The following is a 27,528-nucleotide window of genomic DNA, read 5'->3' on the forward strand; positions in this document are numbered from 1 at the left end:
ACAAAGAGTCCAGACACTGCAAAAGCTACGGTTGGACCACATGACCACCAATATGAACAACACAACATTCGTAATCAGGAACCTGATATAAACATAGCAGGCCAGGAATGCCAGGGAAGGAGATCCAATTCTTGGCATATCCAGAGGACCTACGGTTGTGTGTGTGGTAACATACTAACACCACTATCTGAGAGTTACGGCGAACCACAGAGGCTCAGAACAGACCAGAAGGTGTCAACACAAACCATCTCCAGATGGTCAAAGGGGGTAATGGCGGTAACCGAGTGAACGTTCATATGGTTAAATCTCACTCCACCAGGGCTGCATCTACGTCGGCAGCAAGAGTATGGACGTGCCTCTTGACAACATCCTAGTGGCTGCAGGATGGACGAATGAAATAACGGTCCACCGGTTTTATAACAAACCCATTACCGGACTGGGGGTGTTTGCACGTACCATTTTAAGTTCTGTCCCTTAGTTTACCCCCAAGGTTGGGAGGGGAAACTAGTTTTTAAAAACTTTTCTTTCATTTAAAGCATCAGTTTCTTTACTTAACTACGTAATGTCTGAATGCTTTAATGATTACACGCATCCATGGTCAATCCATTCAGTGTGTGACGCCTGGATTCGTAACCGGCATAAAATCACAGAGCTTTGAAATCTTCACGTAGTCACTCACGTAACTCCGAAGTAAAATAGTAAGGTTAAATGAGAACTTACCAGTTGATTTTATGAGGAGTTTACGATGAGCGATTACGTGCCCACCGCTCCCACCCTCATACTATCAAGGTCACATGGAAGTTCTAGTTTCTTCAATCTTACTATTCTCAGGTCTTCTTTTTATCTGTGATTTAACACCGCTGCTTTGAAGATTGACGCGCACGCAGACGGACGGCCCTTCTTCACGTAATCGCTCATCATAACTCCTCATAAAATCAAGATCAAACTTCAAACTGGTAAGTTCTCATTTAATCTTACTATTAAAATGTCCAACCAATGCAAAGATCATTGCTTGAGCCTTGCATAGTAAGTTATATACAATGACAAAATATTAATTACACTATTTTCCTATTTAACAAATAGAAATAATTCAAAAAGCATAACAAAACTACACCAACCAAAATTATATATTTTAACAAAAATCATTAGTCTTTATTTTTTAAACTTTCACATCTATCCTTTGTAAACAATACGTACCCTGGCTGCTTTCAGTTTTTCCCTCATTTTCTCTCGCATGGAGTATTCAGCAAAACTAGTACTTGGGGTACACTCACCAAGAGGAGGAAGAGCTGATGGGAGATAATTAACAACAGTTATTAAGGGAAAGACAATCACAGGTGCATTGTGCCAAAAAAACAGTTTGAGCTCATCCCTCTTCACGATTGAAAAACCCACATGAGGATCATCTTTGAAGTCTGAATTCAGTCTCAAGAAGGGTCACGACCCAAAACATCAACTATCCATGCTTTTCCAAGTTACTGCCTGACCTATTGAGTTACTCCAGTTGTGACCTTTTGTGTGTTAACCAGCATCTGCAGTTCCTTGCTTCATCATCCTTTAAAACGTTGGCCAATAGAATTAGTTATAACTAGTATAGATTCAGCATCATTTTCAAATCCTCTAAATAATACTTTTCTTATATGAGTGGATCAAGTCAAAATTTCATGTAAATTGAGATAAGGAACTATCAGGAAAATATAGTTCACAAAATTGTATATGCTGTACCTTAAGTATAAAAGTGATAAGAGCAGAAATTTGGATCTATCTCTCCCTCCTAACCCCATTCTCCTGCATCCTCCCCATAACCTCCGACTCCCAGAGTTCTCTTGGTGAACTAGATTCCAACAAAAATTCCCGCTATAACAACAGGTGGTTTGGGGTAAATTAATAGTACCTCAGAAAGCCTCTTTTTGAATTTGGGACACAGATGTATTACCATTACCTCAACTTATCCTGAAATATACTGTAAAAATGTAGTCGATAATGCCAAAGCTTTCCTTGCGTGTTTTAATTAACAACCAAATCAATTTAATATTTTTCTGGCACATAACAAGATTTATTAGGCGACAGATAGCACAATGGGCTAAGAGTTCGGCTGGCAACCGGAAGGTAACCGGTTCGAATCCCGCTTTGCATACTGTCGTTGTTCCTTGGGCAAGACATTGTTTTGCCTGTAATGAAAATTAGGAATTTGTCTCCCTTTCAGTTGTTTCGTTTCTCTGTACTGTACACACAATGAATAAAATATTTCATTTCAGTTCATTTCATTTCATTTCATTTTCATTTTCATTTCATCATTTCATTTTATTGCTTTAAAACATTGCTTCAGAAAATAGGAATTTAGCTGTTTTTTGCTGTCACATGAACAAATATATAGTATTTAATTATGTCTGTTTTGCTTACTGGAACAAAATACAACCATTTATATGCAACACCTTGCCCAATCTCCATATGGCTTGATGAGCTTTTGCAGCCAATTGAGTGTTCACAAAACATAGCAGCCAATTTATAAATATATATAACACCAATTCCCAAGAGATTGCAGTAGGGAAAACTTTGGCCAGCACATAAAGGAGACGTCAGCAGCTGCTGTTTGAAATAATTTACATCTGTGCATGAGAACCAATGTTGATTCTAAAAGCAGCATCTCTAATGGTGTGGTTTAATGGGGCGATCATCTAAAGCTGTGGAGCATTTGAACAATCTCCTGCACAGGATGGTGATTCTCTGAGTTCTCTACACGGGATTGTAGAGGCTGCATCCTTGAATAGATGTAAAGAAATTCTAGATATTCTTGAAAGATGGCAGAATTGAGAGGCACGGGTACTGGTACAGAAGAAGAGATGAGATCTGGGATAGTTCATATATATTGAATAGCCGGGCATGCGTGAAGGGCCACACAGCCTATTTCTGCTCCTATTTTCTCATGTCCTCATGTCTGCTCAGTACCTCTCAGACTAGTCACCCAGGTTATGCACAGAGGTTTTTCTGGGTGGCTAAAACAATATTCTGTCTGTGAGAAGCTGTGGAAAATGTTACTATGGGTGCTAAGTGGGGTACATTATGTTTTGCTCACAGCCTTAATCATTTATTTGCTTTCACAAGCATAATCCACCTATACCCCACCCTGACCTTGCAAAGCACATACATTTGAAACACTCCACATTTTGTTTGTATGCACAGGTTAGAAATAAAATCTGTTATATTAATCCTTTCTGCCTTACAAGTTATGCCATTCATGGCATTCCACAAGAATTTTCCAGCTTGAAAAAAAGGTATTAAAAATAGTTGTCCTCAAGGTATGCCTACTTTGAAGTTCTCCTCCTCCCTCCGAAATGTATGCCTATTTCCTTCACTCCTTAGATGCTGCTGCACCCGCTGAGTTTCTCCAGCACCTTTGTCTACCTTAAAAATAGTTAATGCTTTATAAACATAAATATCATGTGAAAAATGTGAATTCAAAGGGAATAGCTGCTTAAAGGTCAGGTGGTTAATGTCAATTATAATGATCCAATAAAATCAATTATAGCAGTGAAAGGTTGTACGTTGGGCCAAACTCTCCTGACAACTAGCCAGCATTTATCAGCAGGCTCTGGATTTCCATGTCTGCACACTGCAGCATGTATGTAGCGAATGCACTGGTGATTAAGCATATTTGACTTGACATCGAATGGAGTCGCTCACCTTCTTTAAAAAAAAAAGTGAAACCAAGTGCTATTCTCTTTTCTTTTATTTCAAATTAATAAAAGCACTAACATTAGTCTCATTAAATAAATGTATTTTTTAAATATAGTTTTTAAATGAGATAAAGGTCATGGGCAACTGCTGTCATCCTGCAGGAGATGAATGTGACTCAGAGGCCGATGCAGCACAATCTGCCTCAGTATTCCGGTGTTCAGAAATCAAGAAAATGTCAAAGGACGTTGTTTTATTAGGGCCTCAATCATCCTAGTGAATCGTTTAGTTGGAAGGCAAATTAATTACCAGGCATTGTACATCAAAATAAAAAGGCAGTAAACAGCATTATTTTGTAATGTTAGTGATATCTTACATCTCTGACGACGAGTGATTTTGGTGATGTCCTGCGGGGATTCTTCATGATTAAATTCAATAACATCATCCACAAGCTAGGAACAAGAATACAAGTAAGTGTCAATAACCCGTTTCCATGCTGCATCCTCCAATAAATCAAAAATAAAACAATGCATTTTGTGAGGAAAAAATATTTTTCCACTGAATCCTTGTCACCTTGTTATAATGACAATTTATGGGAACCTAAATGGCAAGATGAAATGGAGAGTGTTGTGAGACAAATGAAACATTTACACTCCTCTAATTTACTTAAACTTTATTTAAGCTTTAAGCAACTCATTTCTGTAATACATAACTTCAAAGCGTCTGGAAAATATCGCTAATTCTGCAGGCCTCGCCGACCCACGACCCCGCACATGCTCACATTCTGGAAGGCCCCGCACATGCGCACACTTGAGAGGAAAGGGGGAAAATCACCAATTACCACCAGACCACTCTTATGCTGCATCCGGCAACATGGAGAACTGGGCATACCTTCTTCTTGCTCTGGTGGCAACCCGCCAACCTGACTGAGATAACATCATCCCTCCTCTAACACTCATGGGCAATAATAGTAAGATTAAACGAGAACTTACCAGTTTGAAGTTTGATCTGTATTTTATGAGGAGTTACGAGGAGGGATTACGTGAAGAACCCGCTCAGCATGCATGCGCGGCATACTTCAAAGCAGCGGTGTGGAATCACAGATAGACACAGTTATTTAAGTAAACATATTAAAGACAAGGAGACATCAGTTTATCAGTTTGACCCATATTATTGAGGGTGGGAGTGGAGGGCACGTAATCCCTCTTCGTAACTCCTCATAATATATAGATCAAACTTCAAACTGGTAAGTTCTCATTTAATCTTACTATTTTACTTCGGAGTCACGAGAGTGATTCCGTGAAGACTTCAAAGCTCTGTGATTTCAAACCGTGTAACAGTTATTACTTCACGCACTGCCGAAGTCTTTGAGGGAGGTAGTGTGTTATCGTAATCAACCAATGAATCTGTTTGTAGAAAAACACAATGGTATTTTGTAACAATAACAACAAAGAAATTAAATTGCTCCCCTGGGCTTAAATTAAATATTTGCAGTCCGTAAAATCTTTCCTGCAAATAAAACAGGTTTTGCCAACGGCTTATTATAAAATTTCTGAATGGTCTTTCCCCCGACCATCCTGCTGTAGCCAGGATGTGGTCTATAGGCACGTCCATTCTTTTAGCCATCGACGTGGATGCTGCCCTGGTGGAATAGAATTTGTACATGTTAGTGTTTATCCCAGCAGTTTTTAGCACCTGCTTGAGCCATCTCGCAAAGGTTTGGCTCGTCATCCGACCATAAGGTTTTTTATGACTGACCCACAAGGCTTTTCATCTCCCTCGAATATTTTGGTTGTGTCTATGTAGGATAGTAGGTGGGTCATGGCACATAACCGTGGTTCTGGTGGGTAAGCCCGGAATTCCACGACTGGATTAGGTGTTCCTGGTCTGCTCTGTTTGATCAGTCCCTGGATAACGACAGAGATCTGGTCTGGAGCTGTGAGCATGCTGTCCAGTCGCAATAGGTGTAGTGACTGGACCCTCTGTGCAGATACAAGTGCCATCAACATGAGTGTTTTGAGCATAGATTGTTCCAGGTTGAGGGATCTGGCTGGTGGCCATCCCCTGAGGTATGTCAGGACCACACTGACATCCCATGTATGGATGTACCTTGGTCTAGGGGGTTAGAGTTGTAAATACCCTTCATTAGTTTGACCACCAGCGGTGGGACCCCATGGCCTGTTGTCCTGGAGCTGGTTTTAAATAGACAGGCAGGGCACTTCTAGCTGTGTTGATGGCTCTGTAGCTGAGTCCTTCATCGTGGTGAAGGTTCGCCAGGAATTCCAGTACGTTGGTAACTGTAGCGGTTGAGTACGTGGTCCCTGTACCCAAGCAGTACTTCTCCCATTTCTTGATGCTGGACAAGTGCTGTTTTTTAGTGGATGTTCGGAGGGATGCAGACATGGTGTCGACGGTTTGTTCCGATAATCCCAGTCCCAGAAGTGGTTTGTGCAGAATCTGCAACCCAGGAGTTTGATTTTTTCATGGCATGGGTGGCTTGTGCCCGACACTTGGTGTTAACAACTCTGGGTCACTGGGGAATACCATCGGAGTTTCAACAACCATGTCATGGGAACCATGGCTGCGTAGGCCAGTCAGGTACTATCAAAATACCTGAAGCAGAGTCCATTTGTATTGTGCGTAGTCCCCAACTGATGAGGCAGAAGGGAGGAAATGCATAGAAGAAGAATTTCCCCAATCCAGCGCGAACGCATCTACCGCTGCTGCCTCAGGGTCTGGTTCCCAAGCGACATACATAGGTACCTGGTGATTTAGCCTTGATGCAAATAAATCGATATCTGGCGTGCCATATTGCTTGATAACTTTTGCAATTTTTGGGGGTTTAACATCCATTCGATGTTGTCATTAAATTTACGTGACCTGGTGTCTGCCACTGTATTTAGCTTACCTGGCAGGTAAGTTACTGATAGCCAAATATGTCTTTCGACACACCATTGCAAAATTGTGTTGACCAACTTGTCGCATGATACCGATTTTATGCTGCCCATATGGTTAATGTAGGCCACCACCGTAGTATTATCTATTTGTAACCGTACATGCAAGTGATGCATATTTGTGCATATGCTTTTAAACCATAAAAGTCACCCAACATCTGTAGATAATTAATGCCCAGTGTAAGTGGTAACGATGACTCTGGGTTAGTCCATCTACTACTTGTTAGTGATGATAATAGATTGAAATTATGCCAAACGTTTTTTGCCCACTACTGTCGTTATGATATTGCTTCAGTGGATAACTTCATGACACGATCATAATGACCTGTATGTCGTTTTGGTGCCTGTACCTTTGCTCTTTGTAAGTTTTGACAGTGCAAAGGTCTGAATTGTGTAGCCGGAAATGCTGCTACCATTTTCCCAATTACTCTGTTACTTGTCGAATAGTTGGGAGCACGTGGACCATTAAATTGTTGCATGATTGTGCCAATTCAACTGTTCTGTCTCTTGGCAATGTTACAGTCACGTAGACTGAATTAATTGTGAAACCCAAGCAGTCCATGATTGTGGATGGCTTCAACTTAGATTTATCTGGATGCAAGACAATCCCAGGGTTTCGAATAACTGTTTGGTAGCTGATACAGCTAACATAGTCAATTCCATGGTCTTGCCTATTTTTTTAAGATATCATCAAGATATGCCATGACAATATGTTTTTGTCTTGTGAATATTGCCAGAGCTGGTTTTAGTATCTTGGTGAATAATCTTGGGCTGATGTGGCCCATTGGGTAATGCTTTAAATTGCCATAGCTGCCCCATCCAGGTAAATTTCAGGTATCTGCGATGATCCTTGTGAATGGTATTAAATAGTAAACATCTTTAAGATCAATGCTTGCCATGAAGTATCCTTTGGAAATGAATTGTTTGGCAGTAACAACCGTTTCCATTTTGAAATGTATATACTTAACAAACATATTTAGTGGTTAAGTCAATGATGATGCGACATCCACCATCTTTTTGGGTTTAGTGACGAATATTTGATACGAATTCCAAGGGTTCATGTTTCCCATGATACCCTTTGTAATTAGTCTCACCAGTTCAGCTTGTCCCTCTCGTTTCTTTAACGGAGAGGGAAAATACCCTCTGGGGTAAATGTTGGACTGGTGGCAATTTTTCTAGTATGAATTGTATTTTGTATCCACTAAAGCCATTGAGTATATACTGATCACTCGTGATAGACTCCCGTGCTTTTTAAAACAGGTGTAATCTCCCCCCTGTTAGTATTTAAAGCCCCTATTTTTTATACGTTGGTAGGAACCAGACCCACCTACCTCCATGGTTATGGGTATTCTTCTGTTTCCTGCCGGTCCAATGAGTCTTGCACGTTGTCTGACGTGGCGGTGATATTGGGGGGTGGCACATTTTCCATGGGGCCTGCTCTGGGCCCTGGCCTGAAAGGCTTACGGGATTGGCATGCAGGCCCCGAGCTTTCACCAGTACCATGAGGTAGACCCTCCTGGTGGACGTGTTAGAGGTACTGCTGACGTGTGGTGCTCATTCCAGACCCTGCCCTCTTGCGCCGATATTTTGGACATTTCGTCCAGTTTTTTAGGCTTGGTTTGGTAACTTAGTCAGACAACAGGATCTGTGGTTGTGAGGTCGGCGTTCTCACAGTCCTGTAACATTTTTTGAGTTGAGGGCAGGTTTTATAACTTCCCGAGAAGTTGCGAAGCACTGCGAACAGTAGGGTCAGGCGTTTTGCCATACTACCCTGACCCTCTGGAAAGAGCATGCGAAAATGATAACCGATGTCAGGGATATCAAATTCATTTTAAGATATTTGAGTTTTTAAAAGCGATGCTCAATGTGCCCCCCAATAGCGGTGGGCACTTTTGAGTAAATGCAATTTAGGGGAGGCGTGATGAAATCCAACACCTCATGACTACCTGTCTTGGAGAGGTCTTTTGAAAAGAACAGGTAGCTAGCTGGCTGTCAGTTGAGACTGAAAAGCCATCTCGCTAGTGGTGGAGCCACATAGCGGCCACACCCAGCAGCTCTTCCCTATCCTGTACCTCAAGCATACTCCCGATGTTGTTCAGCCAGTGACCCCTCTTCTTGACCAGCCCAGCTCTGGTTCCCATCAATCCCTCGACAAGGGAGATGGCCAGTGCTGTAGGCACTGGAGTGGGAGTGTTAGCTCCCTTGGCGAGCTTGCCCCTGCTCCTGAGGCAGTCTCACTGGAGTTTTTAGCTCCATGACCTTCCTCTGGCTTGGAGAAACAGACATTCTTGTTTCAAGTGCTGGTTCCCATCTTCCGTGTCTGTCTCCATCCTGAGGTTGGTCCTGACCTTGCTGTTAGAGGCTGTCTGCCGTTTTCGGGCGACATTTCAGCGGTTCTCGAGCGGCGAGTCTCCTTGTTGGGAGTCTGCAGGGGTGCCGGCCGGTTTTTAAATTTCCCTCCAGTCCGTTGCTGTTAGTCAAACAGCTGTTTAGCAGACTGGGCATCAGCGCAGCACCCGTGTCTGTGGACCACAGCGTGTGCAGTCCCGTTGCCACCTCTCCCCCCTCCACTGTCGACTCCTTCCCTGGTGTCGAACGGGGGCCACTTTCCTCTGCTGCTCTGCTCCCCCTGGAGCAAAAACAAACGCAAAGACCGACTTTACTCTGATGGTAAGTACTTACCTAACATTCCTTTCCTTCAGGCTCGTAGCGGGAGCGCCTGACTCCCACTGCGCCGCTGTTGCACTGCTGGCGTTAATGCCGCGCATGCGTGCTGAGCGGGTTCTTCACGGAATCACTCACGTGACTACGAAGTAAAATTGTGTCCCATTGTGCATCACCCAAATGGTCAGAATAAATGCGAGGAGGTTATGCCTGAATTGATGAAAAGGACAGCAAATAGATTGATATGGATATTCCTGCAGAATTCTATTGGTCTCCAACCACAATTATCGGCAATTCCAAAAAAATTAAATTGTTTAAAATCAAGAGAAGTAACAATTTGGTATATCTGCTAATCTCTCAAACAGAAGAGAAACCAGGTAAGAAATAAAACTGACATAAACAAAGATGTACAAGAAAACATACGGGGGCTTTTCTTCGTCGCCTTTGAGCTCTCATAGTCTGTTTGAGGTTCTCCGCTTGTTCATCCTCATCCTGAATATCCTGCAGAAACCACAATGTAAATCTAGTTTTAACTAAGGTATTGAGAAAGCCAAGTTAGTCACAATTTAGTAACAGTAAAACTAAACCTTTGAAGTGAGGTTAAAGAAAACGTATTGGGGAAAACGTGTCCTCAGTCCAAGGAAAGTAATCTAGAAATGGTTTTTCATGCAGGGTCTACACAATTTTCATTGCAAGTTAGTACACACAGGCCACCAATTTGGAAAGGGAAGATATTGGAAAGATGGGGAATGAGGTAGACAAGACGGAACAAACATTGTTGCATAGAACTACAATTTTTGTAAAGATGAACCAATTAAGATAAAGAAAGTTAACTTTCTTTAAAGAGCAAAGTATTTTGAGTTTCACCATGATATTAATAAAAAGTTGATAAACTGACTAATATGGGATAGGGCATGGAAGCCCTATGGTTATGAGGCAGGCACATGCCGTGAGTAATTACTCAAGGTAGGCAGTCAGTCAGCTTTTAAAAAAAAATTAAACTGCGCATGCGCAGATTGTTCTCTCCGTAAAAATAAAAAAAAATAAAAAGACAGTAACAATTCAATTTGCCCAAGGCTTCCAAGTCTCCTTTATTCTGAATTACTGAATGGGTGGGGGGTGAAGGGTGATAGCAGGTGGAGAGATGGTGGGAAAAACGGGAGTACAGGGAAAAATTGAATCAGTTGTCATCTAATTGAATGACAACACTTGTTCAAGGGACCAATTGGGAGGAAGAGTTCCTTTCACAGCGTGTGGGGAGTCTGGCCAGGGGTAAAGTTGCGGGGAGGGCAGGAGTGTTGAGATGGAGGAGGTCGGGGATAATGCCAGTAACTCACTCACTCACTCTCTGCTGCGGCGCTCCGGACGTGGAGCCACCGCATTGCCTTCTGCCGGTCCGCTCACCTTTGGCAATGCTCTCCGTCTGAACACCTCTCACCAGCCGCTCGCCGACTTCACTTCCCACAAATCCTTAAATTCCCACAGCTGGGTAACCTCAATCGCGCTGTTGGAATTTAAGTATTTGCGGGAAGCGGCTGACATGAGCGAGGCCAGCGAGTGGCAGGAGAGAGGTTTTTAGACGGAGAGATGCCAGAGGTGAGCGGGGGCCGGCAGAAGGAGCTGAGGTGGCAGCCACTTCCGCTGTCTGGCCCGGCGGCTGCTCACAGCCACCCGAGCTACTTCTCATCCCCCGGCCTCAATGCGGTGGCTCCGTGCAAGGAGCGTCGCAAGTGGCATGATCCCGATCCCCTCTTTCACAACAATTGTGCCCGCCCCGCAACTTTACCCCGGGCCAGACTCCCCAAACGCTGTGAAAGGAACTCTCCCCCCACCCCCGTACCCTGTATTTAAAAACATAAGGCACCAACAAATGTACACAAACTCCATTCTTCTCTCTTTGTTTACTAAGATACACTTAAAATAATGACAATCCATATTTGAAAACCCCGCCAAGAAACTGTGCTGTGCATGCGCAGTGGGCTGCTGCGCCTACGCAGTGCTGCAAAGGCAGAATTTCAGCTGCCTTCAGCCCCGCTTGAAATTGACGGCTTGAAGCAGCGCCGACGGCACGTGGGTTGCACAGACCTTCGCGTGTTACAAGTGGTTGAAAGGCACGGAGAATTATGCCTACCTAAGAGATCGATCTCTTAGATAGGCATAATTCTCCCATGCCTTTACTATTTATATTTAATAATTACCATTTTATAATTTTAGTCAGGGTAGGCAGTGCCCACCTTCCCTACCCTGACGGCACGTTGCCTGTTACGAGGATAGGATGAGCATGCAGGAAAGTAAGTTGGTTATGGGACAGATAAAAAAACATGGAAAGAGGAGAAAAGCAGAATCTTATTATTATAATAAAGCATATTAAGTATTCCACATACAACGACCATTGTTTAATGAAAGCTGGAAGCCCTGAGAAAGGAGGAAAATAAATAAGTAGATGTTAAGGAAGTTGTTGGAATATTAAGTGAGCTATTTCCATCAGTATTTACTGAAGAAAGGGATATTGTAAAATATTGTAAGTGTTAAAACAAAAATGAATATTATAATAAGTTGAAAAAGAATCATTGGAGACACCTGGTGGAGATAACGCTCTGGTAAAGCTTCCCATAATGCAGAAATGTACATGCAACAGCCATGGCCCCTGCTGCTTGGATGATGAATGTAATGGATGAGCAGTTAGAGCACAGTCACACACAGATTTATGCAGAATAGAGAGATATGGAATTCAGAGAAAGGTACCAGTCAGCTGGTGACGTGCAACCAGAGGCTCAGATTCGGAGGGGGAGGGTACTGCCACAGGATGAACGCTTCACAGAGGCTCTCATGGAATTGTGTAAACATGTAGTACATATAGTTTGCGGTTGCACGCCAACCGTAAATTAAGTGTAAAATTATTTGATGATTGATAATGAACCCTGGGTGTCCTAAATGGCACACATGCAGTCAATGACATTATGCACCTGTGGGAAAGACAGTGCCAGTGGCAAGCTTCATTCTAAAAGAGCAAAAATGCTGCAGGGGCTGGAAATAGGAAATAACAGAGAATGGTGGATGTGCACATCAGGTGACTACTGCTTTCACTAGTTGCTCTCTTGGTCCTCATTAAAGGTCCAGATGAGTGTAAATATCACTCTGGATGATGTAACAGTTCAGAACTATGGACCTCCAAAACGTAACGCACAAGCAACTACTCGCTTTTGCACGGGTAGATATGAAAGTATCAGCTGTATGGGCACATTTATTTGCCTTGGGCTTCAATCCCCTCAATGATTAAAGTCAAAGTCAATTTTATTCGTCACATGCACCCGAAAGTGCAGTGAAATGAATTTGATGTTCCTTGCCTTGCCTTCATTGGGACGTTCTAGGAAGCCGAGGAGCTGGAGTTAAACTCAGAAACCCATTAACGATATTGCTGTAATTGAGCATATTGACAAAGCAGCGATGGTTTAAGCACAGCCTAATGTATTGCAGTTAAACCTGGGTGTAAGCAAGATTAAAAAAAAACATCCTGATGCATTTATATTGTTGCTGATTCCATATCAGCTCTCCCCAATCTTACAGGCAGGAGATGTAGGCTTTGCAGAACGTGAAGAAGATGTTTACCAGAACGCTGCCTTCATTAAAGGCTATGGGCTATAGGGAGGGGTTGGTTACATTTGGATTGTTTTCTCTGGGGTGTTGCATGCTCAGGGAAAACTGTGACAATAAACTCACTTGAACTTGAACTAAGGGAAAACTTGATAGAAATATATAAAATTATAAGAGATGTAAATAAGGTAGATAGTCAGAACATTTTCCCCCAGTGTGAAATGTCAATACCAGAGGTGAGAGGGGCAAAGTTTAATGGTGATATGCACAGTACTTTTTTTAAGGGAGGTGTGGGTGCCTGGAATGTGCCAGCAGAGGTGATGGTGGAGGCAGATTTGATAATGGCATTTAAGCCACTTTTGGATAGGCACATGGATATGAAGGGAATGGAGGGATATGGATCAAGTTCAGGCAGAGGAGATTAGTTTAACATCATATTTGGCATGGGCCAAAGGCCTGTTCTGGTTCTATGTTCTAAAATTACCCATCCAAAACTAGCTTGGAGTGTTTGAAAGTGGATTTTGGTACCTTGCAGGGTTGTGTTCTGGAATATTTTAAAAACACAGTGCAGGCTATGATCTGGCAAAGGGTAAAGAAGAAGTGTCCAAATGAGCACAAATTTCCACAGCATCTTCATTGAACAGTTGTTAGAATAATCTAAAAATATGACACTAGTGTGATTTACAATAAATAACCTTCAATTTTTTTTGTCTGTATAATTTATTTCTGAAAAACAGAGAGCAGGCCATTTCTTAGGGTTATATGGTGATTTTGAAAGTAGTTCATGAACAATGTGTTTGGCATAAAGATAGACACAAAAAGCTGGAGTAATTCAGCAGGTCATACAGCATCTCTGGAGTAAAGGAATAGTTGACGTTTTGGGTTGAGACCCTTCTTCAAACCCAAAACGTCACCTAATCATTTTCTAATCGCTGTTTGTGTCTATCTTCAGTTTGGATTTCTGCAGTTTCTTCCTATACAATGTGCAATATGGTTTCAAAACAAAACCTTCACATTTTTCAAATAACATGAAAAAAGTGAATTTAGTTTACCCACCAAGAGGTAGAACTAATTAATTCGGAAATGTGTATAATATTTATTTAGTTTATTGAAAGAATTCAGAAATAAAATCCTTCAGCTAAATTTCTTTTATGTGCAGTTTTAATTTACATACGATTCGTATGAATGAAAAACAAAAACAACTTCTTCGAAACTTAAAGGATTTATCATTGACAGAAATTGTGTACTTGATCATAATCTGTTTACCAAAACATCTGCATCCTTGAGAATGCAAACACTGAGTTATGGTCTACTGGGATCTAGATTTACTGGGTCAGACATCATGTTGAAATTAAATTGTTGTCACTGGAGAAACTGCAGGCATAAACATACAAAACCTGCAGTCCTTTGCAAAATCTGAGCGAGGATAATTTTTTATTTCATTACTCGTCATTCTGGTGATATGGTGTACTTCAAGACAACATTGTTTAGTTTCCATCTAAAAGAAGAGGAGGCTGAAGTCTGATCAACAAAATGGAAATAACTGTGTAGTAGATTTTATACAGTTATCCCTTCTTATTCTGCACACTTTCCAACAAGATTGTAATCTTCACCACACAAACTAACTGTGTTTCTCCACAGTGATATATTATTACTATATTTCAATACTCTGCTTCAGGTCAAATGACAATAACACACTTTTGACTATTTCTAGTGCTACCCATCCAAAAACACAATAATGGTTTCGATTTCAATTTCAATTTGGAGAATTTCATTATACTTTGTGAAAGATCACAGCCTTTATGTGTAATCATAATTCTGTAAAAAATCTATTTTGTTATGCTTTGTTTTATAGCTAGGATACTGAAATTACAGGATTTTTGAGGAGATAAAGAGAAAACTGTACAAAGCTGTGAATCAATATATGACTAATGAGAGGGACTGAAGGCACTTGGCAAAGCAACTGGATCACTGCAATTTATATGCAATGCTAATATACATATCCACTATACAAGTCATAGAATAACATGCATAGCCACTTTACTGTGGTATAATATAGGAGGACCTTACATGTATCATCATGGATCGCAGGAAAATATTAAACTGACCAGAAAATGAAGGTGATAAAGTATATTTTGTATCTGTTTAGAGAATTGAATATCCAGCAAATTTACCAAAATTACAAAAACACACCTAACTTATCTCTCTGAATACAGTAAAGAACTGGAAAGCTAACACTTTTCAGCATATTTGTTTTTTTAATCACCTGTTGATCTCATAGAAAACATCAAGTTCTTTCTCCAATGTGTGGATCCTACAATTTCTGTACTGGTCATCTGGAATATCTTTTGATGATCCAAAGCCAAGTTAACGTGAGGGAATAGAAAAATGTTCAGTTGAAGGTCTGGATTATTAGTGGGAGTCCTTATGGACAGAGAAATGCAGTCCATGTCTGCATGATTTGATGAGAAGCCAGTATTATTGAATGCCCCAACGTCCAAGAACATCAACCTCTCCTCTCTGAAATCTAAGTAATTGAAATCATCTCTGCATCAGTACAGTGGCTGGGTGACGTCTTGAATGCTGTGGTGAACAGCAAATTAAGAGACACAAAGTTCTGCTGCAGCTGCTTATAAAGTTCCATTCTTGAGGGAGCTGAGAATCAAAGTGCCCATGACCTCCACAGAATGTGGCCACAAAACCTCCACAGCTGCTCATTTATCTCATTGATGACAAGCTAGACTAGCCTGTGATTATGTCAATGACTAGCCTGTCATTACATTGCTCAGAGGACTGGGCAGGATGTGAAGACTGTGTGAGTAGATTCTTCGCTGATGGGCATATCTTAACCTCCATCCCCAACCTAAGCCAATTGTTCAATAAATTCCCTATGCAGTGACATAATGCCATGACCTGTAACCTTACTGAGACAAGCTTTGAATATATAGGATGGAGAATTTCATGTACAATAGAATGGAAGTTCAGAGTCTCTCTTGTGGATCAAATTAAAAATGTTGTTGAAAATGTTCCAGTTTCATGCCATTTTAATTCTCCATCTCATTCTCACACTGCCCCTTACATCTTTGGCCGCATAAATTATTTCAACAATTGGCAACATAAGTTCCAGGGGGACAATGTTCAGGAATTCAGTAACCTAAATGCAGATACTTTGACAGGTCCAGGTGATACTAGCTAGGGAGTAAATGTGCAACTCATATTTGCAAATAATAGAAAAACTGACAACTGATTGTGCTGGGGGGAAAAAACTTTTGATACATTTAATATTTTAGGAACCGTAGGAGATACAAACCTCAATAAAAGTAGCATTTTCATTTCTTGTACCGTTTTCCATTTCTGCAGAAACCAATCCCTAGCAATTAAAAAATATATAGTTAAGTACTCTCTTTATGACATTATGCATTTTTATCTGGAAGAGACGCAAGATGACCCCTGATCATGGCGACTCATCGTGTGCTCTCTCCACAGGAGGACGTACAATCATCGAATACAATCCCTCACTCTTAAATCTCTTTACTTATTGTATTGAAGTTTGACTTGTTGGCATTCTATATACTATTATCTGTCTGATTGTACAGCATGCAAAACAAAGCTTTTCCCTATACCTTGGTACACGTGACAATAATAAACTTAAATCTCACAAACTCCTTGCCTCAGTAACTGGAGACATCTCAAACAGCGAGGATATGGAATCCACATTAATGGTCAAGTACACTTAACACCCTATTGTGGACGCCTACCAGTGGGTACAATAATACTATTCTAGCTCATTACAGATTGCCTCCATGAGGTAGTCCAAATAACATGCGCTGAAATATACTTATTAACAGTGAAAACAGAAATTCAAACTCAATATTTCTAGCAAAGCTGACAGGTTTCAGTTAGTTGCATCCAACAATGTACTGGACACTATATTCAGAACATATAGATTATAACAGATATTAATCCACATTAAATCATATGACTGTACACAATAGACACAGGCCCTTCGGCTCATCTACCCATCCATATAGATATATCTGCCCAAATGTCTTTTGAAACTTGTAATTGTACCTGTTTCTATAGCCTCCACTGGCAAGCTTCAGTTATGGACTAAGCTCAAAATGAAAAAGTTGCCAGAGCTTCTTAAATTTCTTCCCCGTCACCTTAAGCCAATGGCGTTTAGATTTTGAATCCTCTATCTTGTGGAAAAGACTGTGGGCATTCATCTTATCCATGCCCCTCCCGGTTCTGCACACCACAATAATGTCATCCATCAATCTACGTTCCAAAGAAAAAAGTCCCAGCCTACCCAATGCCTCTCTCTATAACTCACGCCTGCAAAACCAGATAACATCCTAGTGAATCTATTTTGCATCGTTTCCAGCTTAATTACATTAATGACCAGTTTGTATAAATGTCACCATGCTTTTGTAGGAGTACATAGGGAAACCTTTATTCAAAGTCCATAGTTGATTAATGCCGAGGTAGGGGTGCAGTGAGGTTTAAGAATAAGGAGTAAGCCATTTAGAACGGAGACGAGGAAACACTTTTTCTCACAGAGAGTGGTGAGTCTGTGGAATTCTCTGCCTCAGAGGGCAGTGGAGGTGGGTTCTCTGGATGCTTTCAAGAGAGAGCTAGATAGGGCTCTTAAAAATAGCGGGGTCAGGGGATATGGGGAGAAGGCAGGAACGGGGTACTGATTGGGGATGATCAGCCATCATCACAGTGAATGGCGGTGCTGGCTCGAAGGGCTGAATGGCCTACTCCTGCACCTATTGTCTATTGTTTTGCAGGATAATTAAAGAGCCCGAGGGTTGATGAGTAGCTATTCTTCAACCGACAGGGAAGGGTTCACAGGCTCTGCACCTTCCCGATCGTAGCAGTGAGATGGCCAGGGTGGTGTGGGTCTTTAATGATATTAGCTGCCTTTCCCTTCAGTGGTGGAGAGCTCAATACCTGTGATGGACTAGGCCATGTAAGCCACTAGTTTCATTTGTGGGCCATAAAATTATGAAGCCAGGCCATGATGCGGGGCTGCCAACTCTCATGCATTAAGTGTGAGACACACGTATTTCGCTCAATTCTCACGCTCTCATGCTGATCATAAATTTCTCACGCTCTGTCGTGAGAAATTCTGTGATCAATGAGAATTTCAAAACAAATATCAGCTGCTTGTGTGCGCGTCTGTTGACAAGCAGCAGCATCCTTATTCTGTTATTCTCACTTGACCCAACCATCACACACCTCCAAACCATGTCCCCATGCAAATTTACATTGAAAGACATGGCAGTGAATGAGTGTCACCCAGCGCAGCAAGTAAGGCCATGTCCTGCTCCTGGCAGCATTCGGAATTTAAGGGTTTGCGGGAAGCATCTGACATGAGCGAGGCCGGCGAGCGGCAGGAGAGAGGTACATGGGCCGCGCAGGGGGGGGGGGGGGGGGGGGGGGGGGGGGGGGGGGAATGAAGCAGCACATTTTTGGTTGGACATGTTTCAAAATCTCCGGCTTTGGACGAGGCGCTGCTGTGTTCTGAGCAACCTAGCCGCGGGTGTTGGAGAGTCGGGGCGTAGGGAGGGATGGAAGCAGTAGCAGCGTTGGGGGCAGATGCGGACAGGGACCCGGGGCTGGTGAGCGTTTGTCGGGCTGGCGAGTCGCTCGTTGCAGCTTCGGCCATGGAGCAGCCTCAGTGCAAGAGTCCCGGGCGTTGCACCACGGCTGTGAGCGTCTCCGTGCCGAATTCGCTCTAGTGACCGGCATGGACCAGGCTGCGGCTCGGTGCACCCTGGAGGACAACCAGGGGCTGCCGAAAGTAGGTGTCAAGCACTGGTTAGAAGCAGTGGAAGATAGTGGCCTTCAAATGGGGGTGGTTGGAGAAAGCATCCTGCTTGCCTGCGAGATTTTCACTTACTGTAACTGCAGGAAAAATGTTCCCGAAAAATGTTCCAGTTTAAGAATAAGGGGCAGGCCATTTAGGACTGAGATGAGAACAAACTTTCTTCACCCAAGGGTTGTGAATCTGTGGGATTCTCTGCCACAGAAGGCAGTGGAGGCCAATTCACAGAATGTTTTCAAGAGAGTTACATTTAGCTCTTGGGGCTACCGAAAACAAGGGATATGGGAAAAGAAATAGGAAAGTGGTACTGATTTTAGATGAACAGCCATGATCGTATTGAATGGCAGTGCTGGCTCGAAGGGCTGAATGGCCTATTCCTGCTCCTATTTTCTATGTTTCTATGCTTGAGTATATGGAAATAAAACTTGACCACTTGATTTTGAAGCATTCATGCATGGTGGAGGTATAATGTTGTCATAGAGTGATACAGTGTGAAAACTGGCCTTTGGGCCCAACTTGCCCTCACCCGCCAACATGTCCCAGCTACACTACCTGCTTTTGGTCCATATCCCTCCAAACCTGTCCTTTCTATGTAAGTTCATTCTTAAAAATAAACAAAAAACATTGAAATCGTACTTCTCCAATGCATTAATACATGATTTTAATACATCAAATTTCAAAAAGTACCCCCTCCCACACCCTCCCCCCACTCGGTCGCTCCACTGCCTCGCCGGGTACCCCCAAGGCCAGTGATCGCTTAACCCCACTTTTCAAAAATGTTCTGCGGCCCCTGGTTCAGACGGAGAGCCAGAGTGAGCACCACCGGGAATTGGATGAACAGCACCTCATATTCCGCTTGGGGAGTCTGCATCCTGGGGGCATGAACATTGAATTCTACCAATTTTGTTAGCCCGTGCTGTCTCTTCCCCTTCCTATCCCTCCCTCAGCCCTCGGGCTCCTCCTCCTCCTTTTTCTCTTTCTTCCTCCCCCCCCCCCGCACCCATCAGTCTGAAGAAGGGTTTCAGCCCGAAACGTCGCCTATTTCCTTCGCTCCAGAGATGCTGCTGCACCCGCTGAGTTTCTCCAGCATTTTTGTGTACCATCTTTTTACTATTGTTGTGTTATGAATACCACAGAAAATATTATGTACTCTCAAGATCACATTAAATGGAATATTATTGCTTAAATATATATTGTTATTGGACTTTGCATTTCGGAAAAGTCCCAGCTGAGAGGAAGACAGCAAAATACTGAAAATATTGGGGGTGAAAATAACTTCAGGACATTATTAGGAAATTGAAGGAAATGGTAACAGAATACTTATGCAGCTGAGTGAGTATAATTTTATGGATGAGAAATTGTGTTCAACCAATTGGTGACTTATTTGACAAAGTAGCTAGCATGTTAGATAACAAGGAAGCCAATGGATGTAGCAAATTTTGTTATACATAATTTGGCCTGTGAAATGCCCCACAAAATATTACTGCATTGAATAAGCACCTGTGGACTTGAAAGTAATAGGTTAAGTCCAGGGGGTCAGATATGGGGCTTTATGTGTGGGCCAGATATATTGTCAATGCAGAAGGGCTAGCAGCAAGGCCAAGTGTGCATTCAGAGTCAAGGTCTGGAATAGTACTAGGTGTGCAGTCAAAGCTGGGACCAGTGGTGTGTTCAGCACTGGGAACCTAAGCAGGTAAGCAGCTATGATCAGGGTAGAATAGGGGGCCAGGTGTAAGGCTGGACTCAGGGTCAAGAATGAGAGAAGGTATGCAACTGGAGTCAGGGTCAGTAGTACCAGGTTGGTCAACATGGGCCAAGTACTTGATTATAATCTGATTTCCATACATGAATACACGAAGATCATTCATATGCCGCACCAGTTGATCAGAGCCTGGCTCTTCTGTGGAATGTAATTAGGAATGGAATTTAGCCTAATCTTATTCATAGCTAATCCAATTCAAAGCATAAATATTCCATGCAATAATAAGTTAAAAGACTCGCTACAGTATGCACCAGATTGCACAATTTCAAGCTGAAAAATGTAAAAGCTCTGTACCATGTGAGGGGGGACACCCCCCTCCCACCCCCAGTCTCTACATTCGCTGGGGCTTGGTCTCTCCACAATTTCTCACTCCCAATGTTCACCCAATGTTGGCAGCCCTGTGATGCAACCAGTCAACATTCCCCCCTGTCTACCTGTAGAGGTTCGATAGAGTATTGAGTGACATGCCAAATCCCAATTGTATCAATCTAGTGAGTCCAGGAAAAATCAGAAATATGTACACCATATGGAGCCATGTTGACTCAAGTTCTTGAATTCTCAACAATATGGCGTGTGAAAACCGAGTCTAAGAATGTAGTGGTGTTTTAGATAAATAAATCTACGGAGATGTGATTTCAGATGTGTATTTTGCTCTCTTCACCAAATTATTATTAATGTTGCTTTCACTTCAAGTAATGCGTTGACGATAACAAGAACATTCTGCACCAAAATAAAATGCCTCCCTCTTTTCTGCTTCTTTAAATCCACGATCTTTGGTTATTGTTCAATCTTTGGTTATTGAATTGGAGGTTTATGTCTCCAAACTGGCTTCAGACTTTGTGTTCAAGAAGGAACTGCAGATGCTGGAAGATCAAAGGTACACAAAATTGCTGGAGAAACTCAGCGGGTGCAGCAGCATCTATGGAGCGAAGAAAATAGGTGACGTTTCGGGCCGAAACCCTTCTTCAGACAGGTGATGTTTCGGGCCGAAACCCTTCTTCAGGCTTCAGACTTTCTTCAGTTAATGTCTACCCATTCATTTATTTTTCAAATTGTCTTTCAATTATAGAATTTCCAAGTGCATGTGTTTGATTTGAGGAGAAGAGCTGCATGCTGAAAGATATTGAAACTTATGGAGCAAAACTAAATTCATCTATACCTTGATATTTCCAATGGATACTCACCCTTTCTAAATAATACAACTGAATGTAATGGAAATGGAATCAAAGTACCTCACATTACACATTACATAGACATTTATCTTGCCATTTAAGAATAAACTTTGCATTACATTTGATTTTTCTATTAAACTTTTCAAACCGTTTAACTTTCAATCAACCACTTTTATCAGTGGGCTGCAGCCAGTTCAGAGTTTCAAAGGGTCATAACCCAATCCTTGCATGTTGTAAAGCTGATACTTACCCAAAGATATCCTTACAGTAAACAGATTGATCACAATCTCTCTACAAACATAACCAGCTCCAGGAACCTGCTATTGTCCTCAAGAAATCCAATTTAAGGTGGGATGCGAATTGCTATGTTTGGATTAAGGTCAGGATTTTGCATGGTTTGGATCTGTATTTCTAGACCTCCATCTCAGAACTTGCAACGGTGCTATGCCCACAGCTAATTTCAACCTATTGCTAATCTTACAATGAAGACAATTTCAATCATTACACCATGGCAAGTTCAAAAATATATATTTTTTCAGATTTGAAAAATGTGGTATTGAAAATAATGATTGAGATTGGGGAATGTAAGCCAAGGCCCTCCAATGGTTCTTACAGAACGTATACAGGCCAGTGCCGAACTGAGCCAAGAACTGTTCTAAGGTCTGATTTCCATTCAGTGCTGAGGCACCTGGAGCCAATGCAGCCAACAAATTCTACTTGGCTGAGCTTGGGTGAAAGGGGAGGGACAGGCAGAATTCCACTCCACATCTTCTCAAGTCAAAATGTACCTAACAAAGTTTGGAATTCCAGACACATGTTTGGAATAGCACTGTGGTCACTACTGCACAAATCTCACTCAGGTCAGGAGCACCTTGTAGAGAAGATCACATAGTGACCAATATCCAAGCCCATCGCTCAATGACCTTTGTGTTTAACTCAACCAGTTCTGGAACTTTGCTGCCTCAACACTCTGACCCAAATAACACTTTGTTAAAATACATACACTTTACCTGAGTATCACTGACTTCACTGCTCCCAGTTAGAGATGCTTGCAATGCCTTTCGCTTACTTTTTATCTTCTGACGAAGATTTCTAAAAGGAATAGAAAATTGTAAATGTAAAGAAAATAAAGGATCTTTTAAACTTTTTGTTGATCTGTTAGTGCAGCAGCTTTAACGACATTTGCTTAAGTTACAGCAGTCAAGCTAAAAACTTGAAAGCAGTCAGTCACCCAATCCAGGTGGCCTTTTAACTGGGAAATCTGAATCTCAAGATGTGTGAACTGACCAACAAGGAAGGATTGAGTAGAATGGGTTTAGACTGTCTGTAATTTAATGAACAAGACATGATCTTGAACAAGAGATGATCTCACCATGTACATGAAATGTAAAGACAGATGAGGAGAATTGTGTTTGTGTCAATTTGCACACCTTTGAAATTCTCTACCCAATGGGCAGTGCTGTGCATTCTATGCATGTAAAAATTGAAGTCAATAGTTTCCCAGGTATTATTAGAGACTAAGGAATCTTAAATACGTCTGAAAATGGAGATGATCTAGAGATTCGCCCTTGGTTTTATTAAAGAGTCGATGGTTACATTACCTACTAGTCTTACAAATTCTTAGTTAGCAAATGCCTAATGATTGTGAAAATGTAGAGCCAGGGGTCTCTCTAAACCTACAAGATGAACAATGAACAACCACGAAATATGTTAGAGAGAAAATGTAACACCCTACACAAAGAAGCTTGCCCTCATCTCAGTTGTGCAGGGTCGATCCTTTATTGAGATTCCTGGGAACAATTCTCCAAACCCATATTGACCATTATAAAAACATGAAAAGTAGGGTCATGTCTTCTCAGCCGTCCCATCAGCTCCAGCAACAGAACTGCACAACATTTGAACTTGCCTGATGAATACACAAAGAGTAACAGAGGCTGTCCATATGATTTAAGTTACATATTGTCCTTCCAATTTCCACAAATGTTTACACTTCCCATTGTTCTGAAAACTGACTGAAATACTTGATGAGCCAAAGCCAGGAAAGATTTGTTAAGCTACTTTCGACAACAATTAAAACACATTCCATCAACTTATCTTAAAGCTGTGGAGACAAAAACAGAAACAGGCCTTTGGCCCATCATATCCATGCCAACCATAGAGTACCCATTTATATTAATCCCATTTGCCAGCCCCTGGCCTGAAACCTTCTACGTCTAAACCCTGGCAATTCTCTGCACTCCAATACTTTACAAATGTAGGGCTCAAAATTAACGGTTGCCCGGGTGCCAATGGCCACCTAACGTCCCGCTGGGCAACCTAAAAGCTGTGCCATTTTGCCCAGCTTGACAAGCACCCGGGACACCTGCCGTTCAACTTTGAGCGGGCCCCCCTCTCTATCTCTCTCTCTCTGTCACTCTCCGTCTCCGCCCACCATCCATGTCCGGGTCTCCGCTCTCCACTCTTCAGCCGCTCCTCATCCACCAGCACGGCCGGCCGCCCTGCACATGTGCACTGCCACGGCAACTTGTCGGCGCCGGGCACTTTCTCCCCACCTTTGCATTGTGGGAGATCTGCCCACCATTGCTGTCCGGTCGCCGCCTCGCCACGACCGCTGAAACCCAATGCAGAATCACTCCCTGGAGCTGGAGTAACTCCTTCGAGTAACTCTTGCTTCTTGGTTTCCTGGTCCTCCAAAAATATTCAAAATGAAATTTAAACTGGAGGTGGTGGAGGGTCCATCACCAAACTCCAAACAATAACAGCCTATTGCACTTTATCTGTTTATTTATTGTGTATCTATATGGTCTATGGTATACAGACACACTGAACTTTTATCTCCTGTTCTGTATTATGTTTACATATTCTGTTGTGCTGCAGCAAGAATGTAATTGTCCTATTTGGGACACATGACAATAAAACTCTCTAGACTCTTGACTTGGACTTAAGCAAAAAAGGGTTATTGGGGAAAAAAGAGCTACATTAAATTTAGTTGTGTCTGGTTGGGTAGCTATGGTAGGGTGAAGACTATTCCATGCTTTAATTGTGCAGGGGAACTCCATGGAGCAGCCAGCAACTCTGGATAGAAGAAATTGGGTGACAATTCGGGTAGAAACCCTTCTTAAGACCCTCTGGTTTCTGTGATTTTAGTTTAATTTAAAGATACAGCGTGGAAACAGGCCCTTTCGGCCCACCGTGTCCACGCCGACCACCTGTACACTAGTTCTATCCCACACATTAGCGACGTACGTCAAGAGTGTTTTATTCTCCAACATCCCAGTTAGAACAACGAAATCCTTACTTGCAGAGCAATGTAATGTTATCCTTACTTGCAGCAGCACAACAGAATATGTAAACAAGGTTATAAATGACAAAACAAGTGTATATTTATTTATGAATAGAACTATATATAGTGTGTGACACACACACACACACACTTTTCCTTCCTGGGATTAATAAAGTTCTATCGTATAGTATTGTGTGTGTAGGAACTGCAGATGCTGGTTTAAGCTGAAGATAGACACAATAAGCTGGAGTAACTCAACAGGTCAGACAGAATCTCTGGACAAAAGGAAAATATTACATTTTGGGTTGGGTCTAAAAAAGGTTTCTGCACACCTTTGGAATGTGGAAGGAGACAAGAGCACCCGGAGAAAACCCATGTGATCAAAGGGAAAAGGAGCAAACTATACAGACAGCACCAATATTCAGGATCAATTCCGGGTCTGGTACTTTTAGGCAGCAACTTTGTACTGCCCCATAGTCTTTAACTGAATTAAAACATACAGTAGCTGTAAAGGGGAGCATAGCTTCACTCAGAGATTTAAGACTGAAAATGGATAGTTTCTTTTTTTTTTAGTAACCAAAGTTATCAACGTATGATTTTTTGTGTGTTAGAAAATAAAATATAGCGGCACAGCTGGTAGACTTGCTGCGTCACATGCCAGAGATCTGTGTTCGATCCTGTTCTCAGGTACTGTCAGTGTTGAATTTGCACATTCTCCCTACAAGTGTATGGGTTTCCTCCCACATCCCAAAGATGCGTTGGGTTTGTAGGTTAACTTGTCTCTGTAAAATTGCCCCTAAAGCACAGGGAATGGGTGAGGAAAGTGAGATAACAGAACTTGTGTGAATTGATGGTAGACAAAAAAGCTGGAGAAAATCAGCGGGTGAGGCAGCATCTATGGAGCAAAGGAATAGGCGATGTTTCGGCTTGAGACCCTTCTTCATACTGATGTCAGGAAGGGGGGGGGGGGGGGGGGGGGGGAAAGAAAGGAAAAGGACAGACAGTAAGCTGTGGGAGAGCTGGGAATGGGAGGGGAATGCGGGAGAAAGCAAGGACTACCTGAAATTGGAGTAGCCAATGTTCATACCATTGGGGTGTAAACTACCCAAGCGAAATATGAGGTGCTGTTCCTCCAATTTGCGGTGGGCCTCACTCTGGCACATGGAGGAGGCCCTGGACAGAAAGGTTGGATTCAGAATGGGAGGGATATTTGAAGTGATGAGCCACCGGGAGATCAGGTTGGTTATTGAGAACCGAGTGGAGGTGTTGTGCAAAGCAATCACCAAGCCTGCGCTTGGTCTCACCGAGGTTGTTAATAGAAATCGCATTCATTGCAGCGTGTAAAAAGAGTTGAGATACTGTATTATAATTTTGCTGCATGTCATTGTGGGATATATCGTGTCTTGATTGGTGAATATGTTAAATTTGTGACTTTATTTGAAACAGAAATAATATGTGAATGCTTCATTGAGCATAATTCCGACTGGTAACTACGCATTTCGTCCGAGCACATTATCGCAAGTGTCATGTAAGCCGTCTTAAATGACCACCTAAACTGTCATTTGGCAACCTAAAAAGCTGCCTAGGTTGCCCAGCTGGAAACAGAGAAAATAAAAGTGAGAGCCCCGAGATGTTGTGAAAATACCTGCATTTACCACCTCGCGTACTGTGTTCCAGATTGCAACTACCCACTGGGTGAAAAAAATAAATCCTCAGATCCCCTTGAATTCTTTACCCTATGTCTGTGCCCTCTGATATTAGACGAGTTGATCTTATACATATTCCTCATAGTTTTCTATCCCTCTATCAGGTCCCTGGTTATGGGGAGAAGGCAGGAGAATGGGGTTAGGAGGGAGATAGATTAGCCGGGATTGAATGGCAGAGTAGACTTGATTGGGCGAATGGCATATATCTACTCCTATCACTCAAGACCTTTTCAGCCTTCTCCACCCTAAGAAAAAAACAGCCTATCCAGTCCCTCCTAAATTATTCCATCAAGGCCAACAACATCCTCCCCACCTTCTCCAATACAATCATGTCCTTTCTATTATGAGGTGACCAGAAATACACACAATATATCAGCTGTGGTGTCACCAAAGTTGCAGAAAATTAAACCAAGACATTACTGCACATATTCCATCCCCTGGCTAATGAAAGCCTATAATCCTGCGACTCCATACATGCCTGGTTAGTTACTTGTATATCTCCTTTTCGGGATCTATGATTTGTACGCCAATGTCATTCTGTTCTTCCATATCCCCAAGGGTATTCATGGGTATTCATGGCGTATGTCCTACACTTATCAAATACCCCAAAATGTATCACCACACATTTATCCAGATTAAATTTCACATTGCCTTTTCTCCACCCAATTTACCAGCTTAGCTCCATAAGAAATAGGAAAATAATCAACCTCATGATCCGAGTCTTTATTTGACCGTCCTTGCTTATTTTTTTAAATCTTTTTCTTTATCCAAAATGGTCTTTTTATTGTTACTTTCTAATTCCAGGCCAAGGATGCCATTGCAATGTTTTATATCAAAAATTGAACAAGAATCTGTGTTTTTCTTTTCTTTCCATTCTCCTTGCAA

At 42.1% G+C, this 27,528-nt stretch overlaps 2 protein-coding genes across 3 annotated transcripts in view; both read right to left on the reverse strand.

The window, feature by feature from the left end:
- Positions 1 to 27,528, reverse strand: part of LOC129699137 (ADP-ribosyl cyclase/cyclic ADP-ribose hydrolase 2-like) — a 263,707-nt gene that overhangs the window by 193,291 nt on the left and 42,888 nt on the right. The gene's annotated exons all lie outside the window — the stretch shown is intronic.
- Positions 1 to 27,528, reverse strand: part of cc2d2a (coiled-coil and C2 domain containing 2A) — a 137,499-nt gene that overhangs the window by 104,273 nt on the left and 5,698 nt on the right. The window contains exons 3-7 of one of the 2 annotated variants that reach the window (XM_055638794.1): positions 22,665 to 22,746; positions 16,198 to 16,257; positions 9,717 to 9,794; positions 4,052 to 4,127; positions 1,198 to 1,289 (exon numbers count right to left, since the gene is read on the reverse strand). In XM_055638794.1, the coding sequence (XP_055494769.1) occupies positions 1,198 to 1,289; positions 4,052 to 4,127; positions 9,717 to 9,794; positions 16,198 to 16,257; positions 22,665 to 22,746 (388 nt within the window). The remainder of the gene's footprint in view (positions 1 to 1,197; positions 1,290 to 4,051; positions 4,128 to 9,716; positions 9,795 to 16,197; positions 16,258 to 22,664; positions 22,747 to 27,528) is intronic. The other variant, XM_055638802.1, reaches the window with a different exon arrangement.

Source organism: Leucoraja erinacea, chromosome 1, assembly GCF_028641065.1.
Source record: "Leucoraja erinacea ecotype New England chromosome 1, Leri_hhj_1, whole genome shotgun sequence".
Classification (NCBI taxonomy): Eukaryota; Metazoa; Chordata; class Chondrichthyes; order Rajiformes; family Rajidae; genus Leucoraja; species Leucoraja erinaceus.